Genomic DNA, 21,799 nt, shown 5'->3' on the forward strand with positions numbered 1-21,799 from the left:
CATTTATGTATGACAATACGTGCTACCAGCTCGCACCATTTTTTATTTAATATAGCTCATTAAAAAAGATCCTTGAAGTTTTGACTAAGTGTTCCAATTTGGAATTACACTCATAACTATAGTACTTCCAGGTCTGGTACAATACTGACTTCTGTGTTTTCCTAGGACTCCTAAAAGGAACCTGCTAGCGTCTTTGATATGGCAGGAGACTTTTCTGCCTACTTTCATTCCTATAACTCTCAGAAAGTGGTATTTATTAATAGCAGACGCATTCATTTGGTATTCAGAAGGCCACAGGTGGCCAACTGTAGGTCTTGAGCAGTTCTCCATTAATTCAAGATGGCTCCCAGATCACCTCTATAACTTACAGGAGCAGCTAAATAACGTGAAATCTCAAGAGTAAGTAAAATCAAACTAACATGGCTCATAAGACTGGCATCATTAGATAGTGCTAAGATCCAGTTATATGCCCTGCAAGCCATCCCACACTTACAGTAAGGGCTGTACAGAACCATTGACTTCTGCCTGAGTCTGCCTGACTTCTGCTCCCAAACTCGTGATGCAGGTACATTGCTGCTGCCAGCCACATAAAGATTTTGGCACACGGCTCATGGGGTTGAGGAAGGCTGCCTATGTCTGTAACAGACAGCATACAAGTTGGATCGCAATGATTGTGAAGGATATTAAACATGCATTATAAAGCAATCTATTAACATACTGGCTTTCTTTGCGAAACTGAACATACATGTCAATTGCTTCGTGATCTTTTGAGTTGGGTACAATACAGGAATCCCAAAACCATTTTTAAGTCTTCACCAAACATAAGAAAAGCAAATGATTATTGCTAGGTACCCTAGAGTCTTGGCAATGAACTACTGAATCATATATTGTAAAACAATATATGGGGGTAGAAGGAAGAGAAGGCAAAATAAAGAGTAAGCGTGCCTTCTGTGCAGGGTCTTCAGACAGAATTATAAATGGAGACTGTGCATGGCTGTGCTAAACAGAACTAACACTATGCAGGGCAGAAATGGATTTTTTTAAGCAGTTTCATATAATGGGCTTGGTAGCTTTGAGAAATGTCTTTCCCTAATGGTCATTCTATTGATGTAGAGCCTAAAGACAATTTTCCTAATTAAGCCATAAATTACAGCTGTAGGAAAGTCTGGTAATTCACTATTAGAGCTGTGCAGAGCTCTGAAACTTCAGACTGCTAAGGATATGGTAAACCTTTTACCTAACTTTAATCATTTATTCTCGCTTCTTCCTCTAGTTTTTCTTGGAGTTTTGGGATCAAAGAATTCCCTTCCTATATCATAAAGTCAGTCAAAGGGTAGGTTTTTTTGGCTCACAGACTATATTTACCACTGTAACTTTAACAACCCCTTTCCTCTCCTAATTTCCTTTCATTTTCCTCCATCAAGCTGAAGTCCCCCTTATTACAGTTTTGCTTTTTGTTTTGTTTTGTTTTTTTCCCTCTGAGAGGCTGGAGAAAGGCAACGGTGACATGCTATCTTTTTTTTGTACTCAACAACTTTTAAGATGTGACAGATGTTTGATTTCTTCCCAAATCACTGGGAGGCAAAAAAAATGGCATACTCCACATAGCCTCACTAAGAGTGTATACTGTCAAGGTAAACCTGCTTTTCGACACTCACTCATATACCTTCAAACCTTTATCTGACAGATGTGAGACCCCAGACTTGCTTCTGGACGAGCCACTGGAATGCCCCACCACTACATGCTTTGGGACTTGTGCAGTAAACAGGGGGCTAGCAGATAATTTTAGATCATTTCACTTTTCTTTTGCATTGTAAGGGCTTCTGAGATGTCTATATTTGAGGAAAAACAATTTAAAAGGCAACCTGCTCACCTACCAGTACAGAGTCATTGGAATAGCCAGCACAGGAAAGCTAATGGAAAGTTCCAAGAAACTGTTCTGGTGGACAACTGTGGAATAGCTTCCCCTTGGGAAAGTTTCTTCCTTAACCTCATCCAACTGGTTTGTTCCTAGGCTACAGGATTCATGCTCTCATGAAGAAAAACAAACCAACCAACTGACCAACAAACAAACCCATGCTGCATATAGTGACTAGAAGTTCTCAATAACCATAAAAACGTACAGTCTGCTGAATCCTTCCTACACTTCCGGCTTCCACAGTATCTTAACCAGCTGAACAGGGAAATCACATCTTACATAAAAGAGCACTTTATGTCAAATTTGCTACATTTCACTTTTACTGCCTGTTGCCTTATCACAAGAGAGGGTAAACAGGAGTTCATTCTACTTATCTTTACCATATCCCTTCTAACACCTCTTCAGGCTAGTACAGAGTATTTATCTACCTGAACAACTTATCACATATTTATTTCCATGTTTCTTTAAAGATAAAGGGTCCAGATGTAGGCACGGCATAGATTTATACAACAGCATTGATCATACAACAATATAACATGGTCAGTTTTATTTTCTCTCATTTATGCAAAACATTTTATTTGCATTTTTCATTGACATAAACAGTCTAGCCAAACCTTTTTCACATGCTCAAACCAGTTCAGAGCCTAGCAACACAACGAAGGATCCAGATGATTCTTTCCAGCCTAAACACTACTGAAAAAAAGAACAAAACAAACCCTCTTAGGTAAACATCTTTGCTGCTGTTGCCCTGTCACAAAAGGGTCAGCAGGACCTTTGAAAATCCCTTGGTGTTATAAACATAAATACAGTTAGGAACACAGGTATTGTTATAGAGCTCCTTTTCTTCTTCCTTGTTTCTAATTCACAAGCATTTTGTCTGAAATCCTGTTAGCAATCAAGTTCTCTGAAAAATTGTAAAGGCTTTTTGAAATGCTGAATTGCAAAGAACTGACCTCCACTGTATCACTGCTGTAGTTGCAGAATGGCAGAAGTCAAAATATCAGACAATTCTTTGGGAAAAAACATGCTAATTCATTTTAAATTATACACAAATTTGAATAGGTATCTCTTATAGAAGTAAGGTTTCCAAATCTGCAGTGCCATTTATCATTCCTTTCACAAGAAGGTTGTATTCAATTGCATAGTTAGGCCAGAAGATTTAATCACGGTTAAGGTTCAAGGTTCTACGCTGGATAACAGTGCACAGAAACTTAGAAAATGTGTTTAGTTTAATGTCTATGATTTTTTAAAATGAAAGATCTAGCCTCTTTTTCTTAAAACTGAGCTCTTCCATGCTCAGTCATTACTCTAATTTCTTTATGAAAACGTAAATTGATGCATCTGACTCCAAAAGGCAATATGTGCCTGTAAGCCATTATTACTGGCAGCATGTCTCTCTGAGAACACGTGAAAAGAAGAGGAAGCCTTGTAAGACACTAAAATAAAAATAAATTCCCCAAACCAAATCCTAAACATAAGACACCAAACGCTGATAATGGGAATCCTCTCCACAAGCAATTTGAGGGAGGTGGTGGGGGGAGAGGGGGAAGAGATTTGACTGAACAAACATCTTATTTAAATGATGGTATCAGGTTTGTCTATCAGCTGGCAGAGGTTCACAGGACTCCTCAGCCAAAAGTCCCCAAGAAGTTTAAGAATTTCATTTCATTGCCAAAGGTTTTTGAAGATCCAGTCACTACAAAACACCCAAAAATATGTCAACCTATTCATTGTCAGTTAAGTAACTTTCAGTGTAACAAAGGACTCATGCAACCAGGAACGTTTCTGACCCTTAAAATATTGCTGAAAAAATAAAATCCCAGCAGGCTTCACTGAGAAATCACCAGCGGATTGGCACAAATTTTAGAAATCAGACTAATACCCTTTTCTCTTGCATACTCTTCCAGGTCTTTGAAACCAATGAGCAGTGGGCCAATGCAATACTACAGCAGCATTTAAAGTAATTAAGTAAATATTGACCAGTGGTCAGATTCATTGCATTTAGGATTCTTTATTACATATCTGTTTCATCTTTCTACACAGGGTTCTTCCCAACAAAAAATTAGTAGCTCAGGAAGAGACTGCAACCAGACTTACAGATAAAAGTGTTTCACAATGGGGAGTTCTTCCATATTATACAGTCTTGTATAGAAACATAGGGTTAAACATAGATGTAGGAATACTTCTACATTATAAAAAGCTCATTTATGATGAGCTTGTAGGAATCGCTATTCCAAATCATAAGAATACTTGAAGGGATTGCTACCACCAGAAGATCTATTGTCATTTGGAGGTGCTACGCACCTAAGCAGCTAAGTAAGTTTCTTTTTGCATTTCTCTGCAATAAGAAACCTGCAGATGCAGAGTGGCATAAAACAATTCTGAAGAGAAAAGTGCCCTCAAATTCCATAGTACACAGTTTTTGCAGATGCTTTTCTATTTCATAAAGATATTTGAAGAAATGCTGGATTCTGGTTCAAGAGATTGCATTTTACTTCCCATTCACTTCAAAATAAGACAGAGATGAAAGGAAGAGGTGTACAATGGTGAGCTATTTGCCAAACTACATAGATGCCCATCTTTTAAGTTGGCTAAGATTTACAAAAATATAGCTTGTCATTTAAGAAAGAAAATTTTTTTTCCAATGCTTTAACTAAAACACATATGTCTTCCATAAAACAGACTCTGAGTGAAGATTATGAGCACCAGTATGTTTATGCATCTCTCTACTCCCAAGGGAACTAATAACAAGGACAAACTCAGTAACCAAGAAGAGGAGATGCTGGCATTTAGACTTTGCAGGGTGCACCTCAACAAAGGTAGGAAATATTAAATATGATTCTCCCTTTTGAAAGAAACAGACTCCTCCTGTGCAAGGCCTACTCAGGGCACTTTCCCAGCCTACTGAAATCTAAAAGAATTTCATCAATATACATAGAATAAAATGCCTACTATTTTTTTAATAGCTGAGTAAGAGGTGCCTGAAGCAGGAAGATGCAGAAAATTATATTAAACAAGAAATCCAGAGAGGCTTTTGCTGGTGGCAGAGGAAGAAGTTTTTTCTATCAGTCCATTGTTCTGATATAGATTGGCAAAGGTCTGGTCAAAGGTCTTGGGCAACTTAAAAAAAGCTCAGTTAACCTGTATTTTGTGCTGCAGATTTTAGCAATCAATTCTGAAATGTTACAAGGTATTTTAAAAATCAAAATGAATTTTTGCTGTCTCGACTGTGTGATGGCAACATGAAATGACTGTTTCAATTATTATATTTAAATAACATTTATGCCACCCCTAGGAATCTGCTTTAAAGGCCAAAGCCAACAGTCAGAAGTTATTTGCATTAAACAACCAATAAAGTGCTCTCTGAATTGTATTTTTCTTAGAAACAGTGATGTATGCTACAAGAGGTACACAATAATCTCCATTCAGCAGCATCGTTCTTAGTACAGGAAGGGAGAAATTAGCACCCCAAAGTGCTAGAACAAGGAATTACGCACATACCAAAGCATAAATGCCTAAACTGGCTATTAGCGTGACCTCCAATTTTAAATAGGGAGGTTACAGGTTGAACGTAGTTCCCTCATCAGTCACTTAATGCTTGGAAATTCGCTTGTATCTATTTTTTCAAGTCTTTTTGTGCTGGATGAGAACTTCAGTTAAGTGACTTCATTATTTTCTGGAGGCGGAACTTCTGTGCAGGCTTAAAAGACCACTGCTGGCAACAACAATAAGCTAGTGTCAAAACAGCTTTCAGATACAGAGCATGCTCAAAGACAAACGTCTGAAATAAGGCCCCGACATTTGAGTAAATTACTGTGGCTTACCAAGGTACTACCTACCATAGGTCCAATAACAGCCGACTGCATACGCGCTTGGCGCCTGTGGCTAACAGAAAGCACTTGGGCCTCCCTTCCTGGAATTTGAGCCCTCAGCTGGATCAACTAAACTTGAAAGGTTCATCATTTCACCTGTTCAGAAAATCTGAGTCAAGGATTCTTACCAGTATTCCCACTGAATTTCATTTACTAGTTTTAAATTCACACCCATGATTCAACCAATTCAAACTAAAAGCAATTATGGAAAAATTTCAAGTACTTGATTCTATACAGGAACAATATCACAAGAGCAAGTGACAAGCTAGGAAGTTATCACAGAATGTTAAATGATATCCCTCTTTTATGCTATCGAAGAGGGAATTACTTCATCTAAATTATAATGAAACATGTAGGACTTGGAAATAAATGACCATTTAGGTGGCTTTGTGTTAAAATGCAAGAAAAATACAATTTGCTTAACAAATTACATTTAAAATTGAGCTTTATCATCATTCCCATTAAACAGAATTTTCAGGCAAGACTCATAGAATTAAAATCTTTAATAAAAATGGATCAAGTCTTGCAATTTTCCTTCAGTACAAGGAAGACATTTTTGAAATACAGTTTTCTGACTGAGGCAGAAACTCTACTGCTTGTGTGGGCATACATTTATACAGGTTACTAAAAGGTGTGATTTTTTTTTGTATTTAAGGGCCCTGCATATAACACAGATACTAAATGGGGACAATCTCTTCTCTCCCTCCCACCTTATTCTTACATCTGTATCAAGAGAAGCATGATAAACATTACGTGATTTTTCCCTTGTGCCTTGTTTTTGCACTAATCAGGAGATCAGCTCCTAGCACATTAGCAGAGCACTCCAGCTCTGCCTTCTGTATCTGTAACACTCTCCAGATAAACACTGGCAGTGTCCAACTCCAGAAAAGAGGTTTTTGCTTTAAACAGGGACAGGGAACTCACTGTATACAGATGATCCAGTGTGCAAGTTACATAGCTTCTACAGTTCATTGTTGCCCTGAGCAGCCTTACCAGTAAGCCTGCTGGACTTGGGAGCTTTCAGGCTGCACCAGAAAGGGTGCGTCACCAGCGAGCCCTGAGGGCAGCTCTGCAGACCACACAGCAACCACAGCTGCACAGCAAAACCTCAGGTTTGAGCGCAGCAGTAACTGTGCTGTTGCCACTTTCCCTTTTGCTTCTCAGTCTCTAACCTTCCCAGGGATTCACACTCTCCTAGGGATTCCCCAGCACAAAGGCAAACGAAAGACGCTTTCTGGGGTTTTGGACAAATTCAACAGATGTTTTAATACACATCTCATTTTTCTGGAACCCTACTGCTCCTTTAAGACAAAGTGATGAATTACTGTGAATACTTTGGGGTATTCCTTAAGGGAATGGCAAAACACAGATAAGAATTTTAAAAACAGTTAGCGAGCCAAGCACAAAACTACTTATCTTGTAATAATGAGCAATTTTAATACTTCAACTGTAAAGGGAAGTTCCTGGAACAGGGTTAAACTAAAAATTCTGTTTGGCTCTGAGCCACATAAATATTTCTTTTTCACATTCCCATCAATTACAGAAGTACAGCAAGTGTTTTTGTCCTTAACTGCACTATTACTGGGGACACAAATAAGCCATTTTTCTTCTAGGGGTTTGGAGCTAAAATTTCTAAAATACTATATTACCCATTTGGCAGGCTTGAAGCATGATCCAATTTTTACTTGTGTGAGATTGGTAAGCCAAACCATTTGAATCAGCTGAAATTGGGTGGACAACTACAGCTCCTAACCAGAGTACATACCCTTATGATGGTAGCTCGAATGCTACTAAAGTGGTTTTTACTTTGCTGCTGGTATAGGTATTCACATTCGGGAGAGCAGTCATAGGAAGCTGAAAACAATTATTTTTAAACTGTTTACGTGCAAACATTTGCAGATATATATCATGAAGAAACAGTTTTTGCGGAAAAATCAGACTGTATAAAGCCACATTTACCATTTTCTGTGATTTAGACTGAAAATTTTACACTGAGACTTCATTAAGACAAGTTAATAACGCAGCTAAAAAGAAAAAGCTAATCACAGGCATGAATATATTTTGTTAGGAAGAATTTAGCATCCTAGAGTGAAATATACCACTCTCAGAATACCTCCTGAGCAAAGTCTACCAAAATGTAAAGAGACTAAAAGACGTGCAATGTACTCTCTCTCAATGCATGTCACTTGTAGGCTGCCTTTATTGCGTGTGCTTGTCTGCTCCTACACAGACATCCCAGATTACAGCATTAGGTTGAATCAAGTGAATGTTCTAGGGATAAAAATAAAATCATTTCTTTTCGGAAGCATCTAGTCCTGTGAGGGGTGTACAACACAGACACATGACTGAAGTACAAAGGGATGAACTTCTACCACACTGGCGTAAAAATAAACGTCCCATGGAATTAACCATTAACATTAACCATGACAAATTAACCACGGAAACTATATTTAATTTATCAGTGCTGAATTCTTCGAGTCACATGACTGTTCTTGAGGAAAGACCTGGGACTCTGACTGACAGCTAGATATCAACTTACTCACGTTCTGCCTAGCTTTACTAATCCTTTACACGTAGCGCATGCTAGGGGAACACGGCCTTATGAAGATGTCACTTAGATCCACAGCTAGGGATGTCGGGGAATACAGTTCCACTCTCTTCTAAGAAAACTTGTTCAACTCCAACAGCCAAGGGGCCTGACCTTGAATGTCAGACTGCTACCAGCATGGGCTCTCTAACCAGCACAAAGACGGCTGTCAGACCGCTATGGCAATTAGAAGTTGTTAAATATAAAATCACTAACATGTTGATCTAGGAAGACAGCCTCCAGCTGGTTTTGTGGATGGCCTTATGCTGGATGATGAGGAGGATCATATTTTCTTTGGTTAAATTTTATTAACTACAATAGCAGAAACTGAAGTAAATGTATCACCACTGTAGTACAGCATTCCTTTGCACTCCATCAGCAGAAAAAAACTCTACAGTGCTTTTGAGATCTGATCAGATCTATCACCTGGTAAATGCAAGGAAATATTCCCTCTCACTTCAGAAAAGGCACCAGATCAAATCCCGAATTAGGTACGAGCTTTCTTTAGCAATATTTTTAGAAAAGGAGAAATATCTGATCTGTAGATATTCTCCCTCCCTCAGCTTTTCTACAGCCTGCATCAATAACTGTTCAATGAGAAAGAAGTAAGATAGCACATTCTCATTCAGCATTCTGACCACTAGAAAAATTCTTTACTTTCAGGCCCAAGGGACTGCAATTTTCTTTCCCTTGAACTCATTAAAAAAGAAAACAGCTCATAAAACATTGCTGAAGTCATCTTCATGGTTCAATACTGCAATCACAGTGAATTTTTTTTCAGCTTTTCCAGTGTCTCGTTCACCTTTACATTAGATGCAGGCTGTATCAAGGAAAAACCTTAGCCAATCCCTATGACCTTGATCTAGAATTTTAGTAACTAACCTTAGTCAGCCAGTGTTTCCACCCTTTACTACATCTCATTCTCCCTTAAAACACCTTTAGATTTCTCACTCTCTTTTCCTTACTCATGTAAAAAACTCTCACTTATATAATCCACACATCTATTATCTTGTATTTCTTCAGATCCTGCCATGGTCTCATGTCTATCCATGGTTAAATCAAGTCGACCGATTAACAAAGAAGTGAAACTTCTGGCTTTCCCACTCCTTGTATTTCCTCCTTTTAGATGCCTGATTTTTTTTGAAATGAACACAGAGTCTAACACCAAAAAAACCCACCTGATCAGCAAAGCTGTTTCAGTTCTTCACAACATAAACTCACTTCTGTCAGTCTTCACATCCTTGACTCTCTTCTGATCTATCACTTACCTGATTTGTTCTCCTGGCTTTGAAACCTCTGAGGCAAGGATTATCATCTGTGCTCATATTACAGTTAAATAACAAAAACTTAAAATAGATTAAAACTTAAAACAGATTAAAACTGTCAAATACTACTGCAGTATACTGCTCATTATACCATCAATTCTCCTAGATTTTATCGGCAATACTGGCTTACTAGAGGTATTTACAGACCATATTCTATCATTGTCATTCATGAGAAAATACAACTATCAGCCAAAAACCCTGCTGCATACCAAACAGAAAAAAGATTTACTCCATCTAACAAAGGATGGTAGAGTTCAGTCTTCTTTCGCAAAGAAGTGGACAGCTGAGCCTAAGGCAATACTCTCTGTCAAATGCTAGGGAGAGACAACACTCAGAAGTCACTTTCAAAGTGATTTTTAACAAAGTCTGTCTCCTACTCTAGAAGGCTGGGCTACATTATTTACAATATAACCATTGTTTGAGTGCTGAAAGCACAGATTTATTTAAGGCCACATGAGGTACTTCTGATAAGCTATTCTCCTTCCATTGCATGCCTAAAATTCAAGCAGCACGGAAACTCTAATTTCCATTATGACATTGCACAGAGAAAGTGGATGCTTCCCTTTTTGACCCCTCTTTTTGAAACAGCAAGAGTAGGATAATGGCAGACAGAAGGACTGCTGTGTATTAGGCTTTGCAAGAGCAGATACTATGGGTTCGCAGTGGCACAGTGTCTTAAGTCTCCAGTTACAGAGAGCATATGAAAAAGTGTATAGACTTACCAAAAAATCTCTGATTAATTTTTGTACTTCCTTGTGACCATGCTTTCCAGCAATACCTGCTGGATCATCTCCATCTTTGTTGGTTATGTTGCAAGCCTGTATGGCCTTGGGACATCTGAGCAGAAGAGCAGCAAGGTTCTTTAAGCCAAATTTGGCTGCACAGTGAAGGAGAGTGGGAAGTTCTTCCAAATGGCTATCTGTACATGGAAACAAACAGTTTTGCTTTTATAAAACACCTGCCGCCTTCTTCTACAGAATTCCTTTGCATATTAGTGTTATTGAATTGTAGTTAAACTGGCACCCACAGAACAATTCTTCTAAGAGTTTTACAATTCCCATACTTACACATTTTAATAAAGAAGCCTTTAATATAACTGAAGTCTCACTTTTTTTCTCCCCCCAGCAGAGGGATTTCAAAGCATTTCAGTTCTATTGGGAAATAAAATGTTTCCTCCAAAGGGAAGAAAAGTCTGCAGCCTAGGCACGCTTTTGCATAGGTGTATATTATGTAACGCTTTAGATATATTTTTAACCTGGGACATGTGACTAGGACATTTTGGAAGTTTACGGAGCTATGTTTTCGTATTACAAGACATTTTTTGAGAATTTGCAACTACTGGGAACCTGCAATTTTTGCTTAGCACCTTAATGAAAATTCAGACTATTTAAAGATGGATGTTTCAGTTAAAGATTTTTAGGATTTCTGTGCAAAAGCATGATTATTTGTTTGCACTACAGACTATTTTTCACCTTGGAGAATAGAGACAAAGCTAAACTGAAGTCAGCTTATCATTTCAGCCCTTAGACCTGTCTCCTGACTCCAACGGTAGCCACAAGATGCCTACAGAAGAATAAGAGATCAAGCATAAGCAATACCTCTATCTGCTCCCATACTCTGACCACCTTCTCATCGCTTGTCATTTGTTGGGTTGTGATCTGTCTATACATCAGCATGCAGTGCATCTCTCTTCCAAGTATGTGTCTAGTCTGCCCCACAGCACTGTTAACTTCTTGTATCTTCCAGGTCTTTTGGCAGTGTTTTTACTTCCCACTTGGTGAAGAACTGCTTCCTATAGTTTCTTTTGAACCTGGCTCCTACCAGGTTCAGTTGATAGTCCCTAGTTGATACTACACTACATCCCCTATCTGCCTTCTCCCCCTTGCTAGTGACTTCTGTTATACTCCCAAGGCTTCATTCCCAGAATTTTTTCTTTTCTTTTCTGGATTGAAGAGCATCAGCGTACTTAATTGTGCCTTGTAGAGAATCTACTCCATCACCCTCATTGCTCTTTTCTAAGCTTTTCCCAGTTCTAATACATCTATTTTGAGATGACGGGAGCAGAACTGCACATGATAGTCAACTTGTGGGTGAAACATGTAATTTATGCATCATCATGATTATGTCCTCTGTTTTGTTCTTTATTTCTTTAATAATCCCTAGTATCTCATTTGCTTTTTGATCTGCTGCCTAGCAACAAGTTGACGTTACCATGGAACTGCGTGGTCTTACTCCTGAGTGCTAACAACTGCCCAAAGTGTCTCATTTTGTATGACAGCATAGTATTGCTTTTCCCACTTGCCTCACTTCATTTTTACCTACGCTGAATATCATGTCATTTTATTGCACAGTCGCTAAATCTCCTAAGACTCTTCTCCAATTCTTCCCAATCAGCCCTTACCACCCTGAATACTTTGCATCATTATTATAACTTTTCTCCAACTGTCTGCCTCCTGTTTTTTAGCCAATTATTCATCCATGCCCAATCAATTCCCAGCTTGATCAGGTTTGCAGAGCCTTACAAGGAACTCCAAGAAATCTATAAAGCTAGACTTTCCTTTAAATAAATTTTCCTTTATTATAGTTTCTACCCATTTGTCTGGTACAGATGAAGCATTAACCTTCTGTAGTTCTCAAGGACCCAAGAGAAACTGGGTTTTGGCATCACATTTACACCTTCAGGTACTACAGAGCTGAACGCACTGCTGTTAGTAATTCAGCTCTTTTATTCTTAAATTCCCTCAGAACTCTTCAATGAATTGCATTTCGTCTTGGTGATATCTTAGTGTTCATTCTGTCCATTTTTGCTGTAAGTTTATGATTTCTTCAATTCCAGACAGTCCCTTGCCACATGTCTCCCAACCAGGACTACAGCATGGGAACGTACAGTTTCTTCTACAGCAATCACTTACACAAAGAATTTGTTCAGTTTTCCCTGAGCAAACACTGATGCAAAGAATTCATTTAGTTTCTCTGCATTTAATCTTTTAGCTTTCTCAAGTTCTCCTTCATATCCTATTTATCAGTTGGCCCTATGGACTATCGAGCAGGTTTTCAGTCCTTCCTACACCACAGGAAAGATTTAGTAATAGTTACGATTCCTTTAGGCAGCTGCTACTCCAAGCCCCATGATCCGCCTGATTATATTTTTTGCATTTACTTTGCCTGGATTCATGCACCACCACCTCCCCCCCCCCCTTCATTTCCATAGAGCTTCAGCTTTTGAGTAATGCTTTCTTAATTCTAATAAATTTACACCACTGTTTAGCCAGGCCAGCTTCCTTTTATCCTTTCTAAATCTCAAAAGATGCACTGCTGCTGTGCTTTTAATATGGCATCCTTCAGGCTACTTGAAAAAATTCAATTTTCTTAGCTAACCCTTGAGCTTGTCTTTAATAAGCTTCCTCATTTTTATATATTTCCATATACTGAAATTTGACACAGGAGTGGTGAATTCGGGTACACTTTTTTTCTTTTGCTTCTGTAGAATGTTAATATGGAAGAAGAGTAAAACCTCACCCCAACCATTAGATATAAGGATTCAAGGAACAAGGATAATTCTTGCAATAGGCACAACTAACCAGCTACTGATTAAGTTATTAGGACAATGTGTTTTAGTTTATATTACTTTGTATTTGCAGCATGCTTTATAATCCTTTGAGTTCTCCTATTAAGTTACTGAATTACAATGAGCAATGAGTAATAGCTGCTACAGTTCTTGAGAGAAGTAAATGCTGCACAACTTATTTACTCCATATTGCTCAGCTTTTTAATTAAATTTCCACAGACTGGACTTCATTCCATAATTAGAAGAACTACAAATGTTACTCCAGAGTATAGTCGTTAGAATTCTCTGTTTTCACTCTGTTTTGCTAAACTCGGTGGGTGGGGGGAGGGGGAAAACAAACCTCGCACAACCCTAGGGAAATAACCAGCTTAAGGAGCTGTCACATTAGCAGTAAAAGTATATGCAAGTAATTAGAAGACTGGGACAACAAAATAAAGGTAAGTTTCTTTTCACATATTACACTCTTTAAAAAAAAAAAAAAGTCCAAAACCCCAGTAATATTTCAAAAAACTTCCATAAATCATCATCAAATTGCTTATCTTAATTCTTCTACCTTTTGCAATTATCCTGTTAGCAGACTCTAAGAGGTCAATATTGTAAGTGAAAATAGCCTACACAAAGTATTACTAAAATATTCCAAAGAGAACTTCTACTCCTTGCTAATGACACCTGAAATAGTGGCTATGAATGCAAAAATGGAATCAATTCTACATTATCAGTGGGTTCAGACACATGGTATGCCCATTTCTTCATCAATATAAGGAGAAAAAAAAATCCACTGGCATTCATAAACCCGTTCTAGGCTTATATCTGAGTTTTCAAAATGACACAAAACATGGGTATCCCTTGATCTCAACTCCATTAAGCAAAATCCCTATAACATACATCTCTGTTCAGGACCAACCATAGGAGTCCAAATATCCCTTCAGATCCTTCCCACTTGAGCTGTTTTTTTCTGGTAATCACTCAACTCTTCCATAGCTAGGTTTGATATTCAAGCAGCACTGCTACTCTTGTATCCTCCAAACATTACAGGAGACTATCCCATTAACAGATGAAGCAGCTAACCCAGAAATCAATTGATTTCCTAAAATAAACATGACTAATTTTACATGTTACTCCCTATAATAAGTAAAACAAAAAGCTGTATTTGGATATGAGAACCGCAGCAGCAACACTGATTGTGAGCTCTTTCACATAATATTTAAAAAAAAGTCACAAGTGAAATGTATTTTTAATACCATATGAACAAAACTGAAGTACTATCACCAAGAACAGGATATACTAGTTGTTTGGTTTGGTTCTTATTTGAATTTCAGAATAAGCATTCAAATAAATCTTACCTGTGTACCTTTGCAACCGTTTGGGCTGCATGAGCTCTGTTAAAAAACAAACATAAAAACCATACAGCCTCCCAACGTTGGTTCTAGTTGTGACTATAGCTGAAGGAGCCACTGAGAATGGCGCTATTGCTGCGTATCGACCTATCAGTCAGCAACTCCAAGCAGCAACGCAACAAACTACCAGCCCTTCTTTTCAGAGTGCTTTCCCATCCCAAATTTTTGGTTGCCCTAAAACACTGACATGAGGAAAAGAGGAAAAATATTTACTGATAGATTACCTGTCCCCTGTCATCATTAGATTGGCTCCAACTTTTGATGGTGTTGAATTGCTCTAATACAGAGTAAGAAACTAAACAGAAGCCAACTAGCAAACTCCATGAGCTAGTACTGCAGAGACAGTAAGCGAGTATCTCTTACCAGTGGCCCTGAAAGTTAAGTACTTCTCAAGACCAAATTTGAGATTATTTTTGCTTATTCTGTTTGACCTTGAAAGCTAAGTTACTACTGAAGGCCAAAGTTGAAATTATTTCTGCTTGTTCTTAAAAAAGTAAGATCATTTAAACAGGAGATACAAGACAAATATTACTGTGTGGTATCACTTTTCTTTCTGGAGATCTCAAAAGCAAGACCACAAGAAAAATTAGGACAAAAGGAGGCCACATTACTGAGCCAATCTTTCCAAAGATGCTAATGGCAAGTTCACACTGCAGACACTGCACAGCACACTGATATCAATAGGTATTTTAGCCTGAAGGAATGTACCAATATTGTACGCAACGTTAATCACTAAAATCACTGGAAGTGTTGCCACAAACGTCAATAGCTGAATTCACCTTAATATAAAGTATAAGTATATCCCCAAACAGGGATAGCCAAACAATAAAAATCATAATGTATTTCATTAATCTTCAGTCATGAACTTAGAGGGTGTTTAGGAAAAAAAAACCCAAACAATTAGCATTAATTTCCCATACTAAACATATCTTGCTGAAACGCAGTACTTCAAACAAGACGTATGCAACGCCAAAACCTTCAAATCGCCTGTCAGGAGGCAGGCACAGATAAAGACATTGTATTTGATGTACAAAATATTTTTTGCATTTCACAAGATTTAAGATATTACTATTAAAATTAAAAGTTAGGAGAGAACATCTAAATGTGAAATGCACCCAGATTTAAACTTTAAGCTGCACCAGAGAGCAATACAAATTAGCATGTCAGCAATAATATTTTGGAAAGGTTTATGCTTAAAAAAAATAAAAAGGGGGGGGGAATCTGAGCGATATGACTGTTTAGTTTGAGAATATATGTACCTAAAGGGTAAGAAAATGGCAACTCAAGAAATAAAAATTGTATCTTCTGACTACGGTTCTTCATTTAAGCAAGATTGTTTTCAATATTTTAAAATCTTCCTCTTTTAAGCTTTAGATCCCAAATTAGGTGCTAAATAAAACTCTTTGCTTTCCTATACATTCGGCATATGTATATATACATATACACACATGAATATTTCACTAAGCATATTACTTATCAGTTATATTCAGTTAATACGTACTACATACACCACTAGGAAATTCAAGTATACACATTAACAAGTTCCTTAGAGGTATACACCTGCAGTGGTTTGTCATTGAGCTCATCTGTACCAGTATGTATGCAAAACACCATGAGGGCCTGATTTTCAAAATCTGCAGTTAGGGATAATATCAAGAAATGTACTCCCCAACTTTGAACTGCATGAATCATTAGTCAATTAACATATCTCATGTACCACTATCCATGCCTCCACATACCAATTAGTGCCCTAAAGATATCTGTTTCACAGGTTTCAGAAAATAGGCCTTTTAAGTCTCGTTTATGAATAGCATGGCAACTGAGATGGATATACTTCTCTTACCTTACACTTTGAATTACAAGCCATTCCAGCACACCTGTGATTTTACAAATGCATCTTAGATTGAAGGGCAATTATCAAAAAAGGTTAATTTTCAAGGAAACATAAATGCTGGCATGGCTATTACATCTCTGAATGAAAAAGTTGCAGAGATTACACTATTTTCCTGGAAGACAGAGTGTTAAATCTAAAGACCAAATTTAATTATTGAAGCGTTAATTCTGAGATACTAATCTTGCTTGAGACATAAACCCACTGACACTCTTAATTAATAATTCCATCTTTTCTATCTTTTTATGGCATCCACTTCAAAAAACAGCATAAAAGGGGAAGTTCTGCTTACATAGTGATTCAAACTACTTTCTTTCACAGCATGAATATCGATCCCACCCTCAAAACAGGTGCAACACATAAGAGTGCCATCAAAATACTTCAGTCCAGAGAATTAAGACAAATCATGTAAGTTATATCAGGATTACAAAATTCTTGTAATCTATCTCCTCCTTTAATTTAAAAGCTGCTTATCTAAAAATCTATTGTTACAGAGATATTTAAATGGTATGGAGAAAAATCATGTCTATAATATATTCATTTTAAATATCTTTAAATAAATGAATAACTAGCCCTTGAATTGGAATTCTTTCTGCAGTAAAAAAAAAAAAAAACAAACACTGGCAAGTTTTACAGGATTTGAACGGTCTGGAAGGGAACCATTAATATACTATTAATGGTATACCATTATTGTAAATGAAATAGAGTAAAATCTGTTCTGCATTACAAAATATGTAGTTTATACTTTCTGTGACTACACTTTTTTAGTCATAAACCATACATTAAACTAAAGCAAGTTCATCTGTGCCAACATGACTATTTGAACTCACTCCTCTTCCCAGTAAAGATTTAACAAAACATGGCATTGACATAACATTGGATTTCTTGCCAGGTGGTATAACATAATATTAAGTATCACTGTCAGCTAGTGAGCATCATAAGAAAAGAATATACTGCCACATTCACAAGTTTCAAGTACTTCCCTTTGGACATTACTGAACTACTCTGTGCTTCTACTCTGCTCAAAACGGGCAGAGACCAAAGACTTATTTTCTTGCATAAAGAAATCCAAACTACACAGCCCTTGTATGTTGGGATGGTTACACAGATGCTTCCTATAAAAAACCATGCATCTGATGAACACAAACATTTCTTCTGGGACTCCTTATTGCAGAGATGCATTAAGAGTGAAGAGCTGTCAGAACCTAGTGCACTGCTGTCACAGAAGACCAACCACATTGACGAGACGATCCCAGCTAACGATACTCATCATCTTGCTCTCCTCAGCTCGGCATCCTCACTCCCAAGCGAATACATGAACAATCTTCTTTGACTAGAAATTGAGGCTTCTGACTGAAGAGCCTGTCTGAGGAGATTCATCCCTCAGAGAACTCAGACATTATTGCACTATATTATTCCAGGTACCTTCCTTTGGGGTCCAACTGCTTCCTTTTTGGTGTGATGATATTCCATCTCCAAGCTAAGATGGGTACTAACAAAACTGAAATTAGAAGCACAGAGGGCTCTACTCAGTTGCCTAAGGCCTTCCCCTCAAGGAATTAACATCAGACGTGTGACTGACCCAATTGCTTTCTATGAGGAAGCAGCAAATAATGTAGGAGGCTAAACATTTACAGCCACGGAGAATGCTGTTTCTGCATTCCAGTCAGCCTTGAATTGTCCCAGACATCAAACTGTATCAGATGTTCCCAGAGCTGGTTCATATGAACTGTGTGGTGGAGAGGGAGGCAACCACACAGAACAAACACCAGAAAGTAACATGGAAAGCAGGTATGTGGCTTTCTCTATTGGGCGAGGGCTTTAAGGTTCCAGTTCATTTAACCTGACATCACATTTGGGACCATGATAATACCTTCATGTTTAGGACAAACAGATGCGCGCTTAACTGTTTCTCCAATATGGGTGATGACCATCTGGGATTAGGAAGCCCCTAATTTGTCACCTTACCCCTCCACTCATAACTACACCTATTCCAGATGTCAGTACATGGTGACATATAAGCAGGCTCTTAGTCCACAGGCACAAACCTTAAGCCTTCTGATCCTTTAAGCACAACCAGCTTTCCTCTCAGAAAGAGAGGACCTCCCCATCTTGTTTCAGCGCTAAGATGGGTTGCCCATTAGAGCAGATCCACACACAGGCTTTATTGAGTGGTTCCGACAAATTTGTGAAACTGGAGTGGGTCTAATTTGTTCTGGAGAGTCTGCTTCACATTCTTTTGCCAATAAAGCAGAAGCCTGTTGTCGTCGAGCTGTGACACAAGATGAAACATTATCGTGAGGACCAGCAGATGACCTCACTGAGGTCTACCAGTTTAAGATAGCTTTTAACACTCTGCTTTGCAAAGCCTTCTCAGGCAACACAACTGGCAGCCTCCTCTGCTTTAATATGAAGGAGGATGCAACCTTCACAGGCCAAACCTTCCAAGTCTTGGTGACAGAAACCTTGGAACTATTCTCAGATGCTTCAGACCACCCTGGCACAATCCCTTTTTTGGCTGCTGTTCCCTTCAGCTGTTTCAGCAACACTTCATTGCTCATTTCCATCTTCAGCTGTGGTAACAATAGTCATTTTCTGCCCCGCATAAGCTTTGTCACCTCCCTAGAGAGGGGTAAAAACATTGTTGGACCAGATCTCCCCTAAGTTCCTTCTCTAAAGATATATTTAATTAATTCAGCAATATAGTAAGACTAATGACCTTGAGTAAGAACATTGAAGCCTATTGGCATTTTTACCCTCATTCTGAAAAAGGTGACAAATCTTTCTTTAAATCCCTGTCAAGTCATCAGATAGAGGTGAAGAACTTATCTCTTTCCTGCAGATTCTGCAGCAAAAGTCAATGACAACTAAGGGTACAATTGTCAAAATAACTAAGTAAGAATAACCCACTTCAAGATCTGTTTGAGTTATTTTTTTAATTATAATTGTTTACCTAATTGCCAATTCACAAAATTCAGTGAGCTCTTAACACAAATTAGATGTTTTACTGTAAAGAAATTTATTTTTTTACTATGCTGTGTTTAACTGCTTTAACTGAAGCTTTGTATTATATACACTAGCAAGATGCTGTAATTATTTGAAAGCACATATGCTTTAGGCAGAAAATAACCATTCTTAAACTTGCAAGTATGCCACACCGAACTGGGGAAAATTACTGGAACCTTTATCAGCTGTGAAGAAGGAACAACTAGCGTAGTTAAATATACACAACAGAACAAAATAAGTAGTTTTGGAGTTAACTAAAAGTGAAAAACTTTTAATCAGTAACCTTCTTCATTGAAGAACTGCTAAAAGTAGCAAGTCAACAATCAGAGAAAAGCTGCTACAGGTAGGGAACTAAACAGAAAACTAGACAGCTGGGGATCATAAGTGGGAAGGGTAAAAAGTGACCAAATGGCATATTTTAAGTGTATTAAGATGGCATCTTCAGCTTTTAAGCTAGCTTTGAACCCAGTGCTTGCTCTTAATTACAAGTTTTAGTTGACATATGCAAAGTTAAGGGGGAGTTGCTGTTTTGTATGTTTTGGCCTGCCATAATCCCTTCTCTGCTCTCTTCTGTTTTCTCTACAGGATTCTGGAACAACTCAGCTATAAAAGGAAGCATAAAATCTAATATTATGGTATTGTAGCATTGCCTTAGCCTGCAGGAATTTTCATAAAAATTTTAGTAAGCAAACAGAACAGCCTACAGTCTGATACTCCTGCAGATTTTTAAAGACATGCTTCTTTTACTTCCCAAATTATTGATACAGGACATTACTTTCTTAATAATTTAAATAGGCATTTAAAAATCACTTCTACAGTGTCAATACCAATTAAACCAAAGGAAAACGCTTAAAACCCTGTCTGCCTTCTCTCCTATTGTTGTGCTAGCAGCTGAAAACCCAGACCATCTCTTAAGTTCGATATTTCAGCTTGAAAGACAGAATCAGGGAAATCAGGATAGGATTTTTATTGCTGCTAGCAATGGCAGGTGATATAAAAAGCAGTATGCAATTTTTTTTGAAAATGGTAGGTGAGGATTAAGCTTCAACATTTGTGTTTAATTGGAGGAGTGTTAATAGTGGCCTTCCCTTTTTTAGAAGTTGTGTAATAGCAGAAAAATGAACAGGCTTTCCTCAAGCAGATATCTTCTCTTGTACAGCAATCAACACAAGGCCAAGAATTCCCAAACCTGAGGATTCAAGAGCTGAACCAGAGCTTTCCAAGCTGGTCCCAAAACTCAATTAAGGAAAGTTTTGAAACACCAGTTTGGATTTGTTACTATGTTTTGACTGGAGTCTACCAGAAATACAAAGAAATACTACATATCCAATAGTATTCTACAAAGAAATAACATACATACAATGAACCCTGAAAGCAGTTGGGTACAGAATGTACAAAATTCAGGTCAGAGCATCTCCTGCTTCAGTTACATTCCTCTACAAGAACGGAGAACAAAGTATCTCATTGTTCTCACTGCCACCACTAAAAATCCCAGACATGCCTTGGCTCTGTTTTTCAGTTAATGCTGTATAATTAAACACTATTTTTTCAGTGGCTTCTGTTCAGTCTGCTTTTAGCTTTCTCAACTGACTGGAATTCCAGTATTCCTCTTCAGAGACTACAGAATAATCTCTTTAAATATCACTCATTATTAAAGCATTTTTCTCCTTGATAAGCAGAATAAAAGTCTATCTTAATACCTCTACACTGCTACTAGGTAATATCCATGCATAACCCTAAACATATTTTGACAGTGTTCAAATACTTAGATCTTCCTTAGGTGTTCTTCAAATACAGAAATCATACAAAAAAAGAGTTATTAAGACACAGCCTAGCACAGCTAGGCACAAATAGTCAAAGAGGTTCCTGCAGAGGATTGATGATAATTTCTGGACCCAGGTGGTGGAGACGCCAACAAGGAGAGGTGCAATGCTAGACCTTGTACTAACAAACAAAGAAGGTCTAGTTGGAGATGTGAAGGTTGGGGGCAGCCTTGGCTGCAGTGACCATGAGATGGTGGAGTTCAGGATCCTGCGAGGAGGGAGCAGGGCAATGAGTACAATTGCAACGCTGGACTTCAGGAGAGCTAAGTTTGGCCTCTTCAGGGACCTACTTAGGGGAATCCCCTGGGGTAGGGCCCTAGAAGGAAGAGGGGTCCAAGAAAGCTGGTTAATATTCAAGCATCACTTCCTCCAGGCTCAAGATCAGTGCATCCTTCTGAGGAAGAAGTCGAGC

General features: G+C 38.0%; 1 protein-coding gene across 8 annotated transcripts in view; it reads right to left on the reverse strand.

The window, feature by feature from the left end:
- Window positions 1-21,799, reverse strand: part of BANK1 (B cell scaffold protein with ankyrin repeats 1) — a 160,410-nt gene that overhangs the window by 77,539 nt on the left and 61,072 nt on the right. For all 8 annotated transcript variants that reach the window (XM_068942003.1, XM_068942001.1, XM_068941997.1 and 5 more), the window contains one exon: window positions 10,425-10,621. In XM_068942003.1, the coding sequence (XP_068798104.1) occupies window positions 10,425-10,621 (197 nt within the window). The remainder of the gene's footprint in view (window positions 1-10,424; window positions 10,622-21,799) is intronic.

Source organism: Struthio camelus, chromosome 4 (genome assembly GCF_040807025.1).
Source record: "Struthio camelus isolate bStrCam1 chromosome 4, bStrCam1.hap1, whole genome shotgun sequence".
Classification (NCBI taxonomy): Eukaryota; Metazoa; Chordata; class Aves; order Struthioniformes; family Struthionidae; genus Struthio; species Struthio camelus.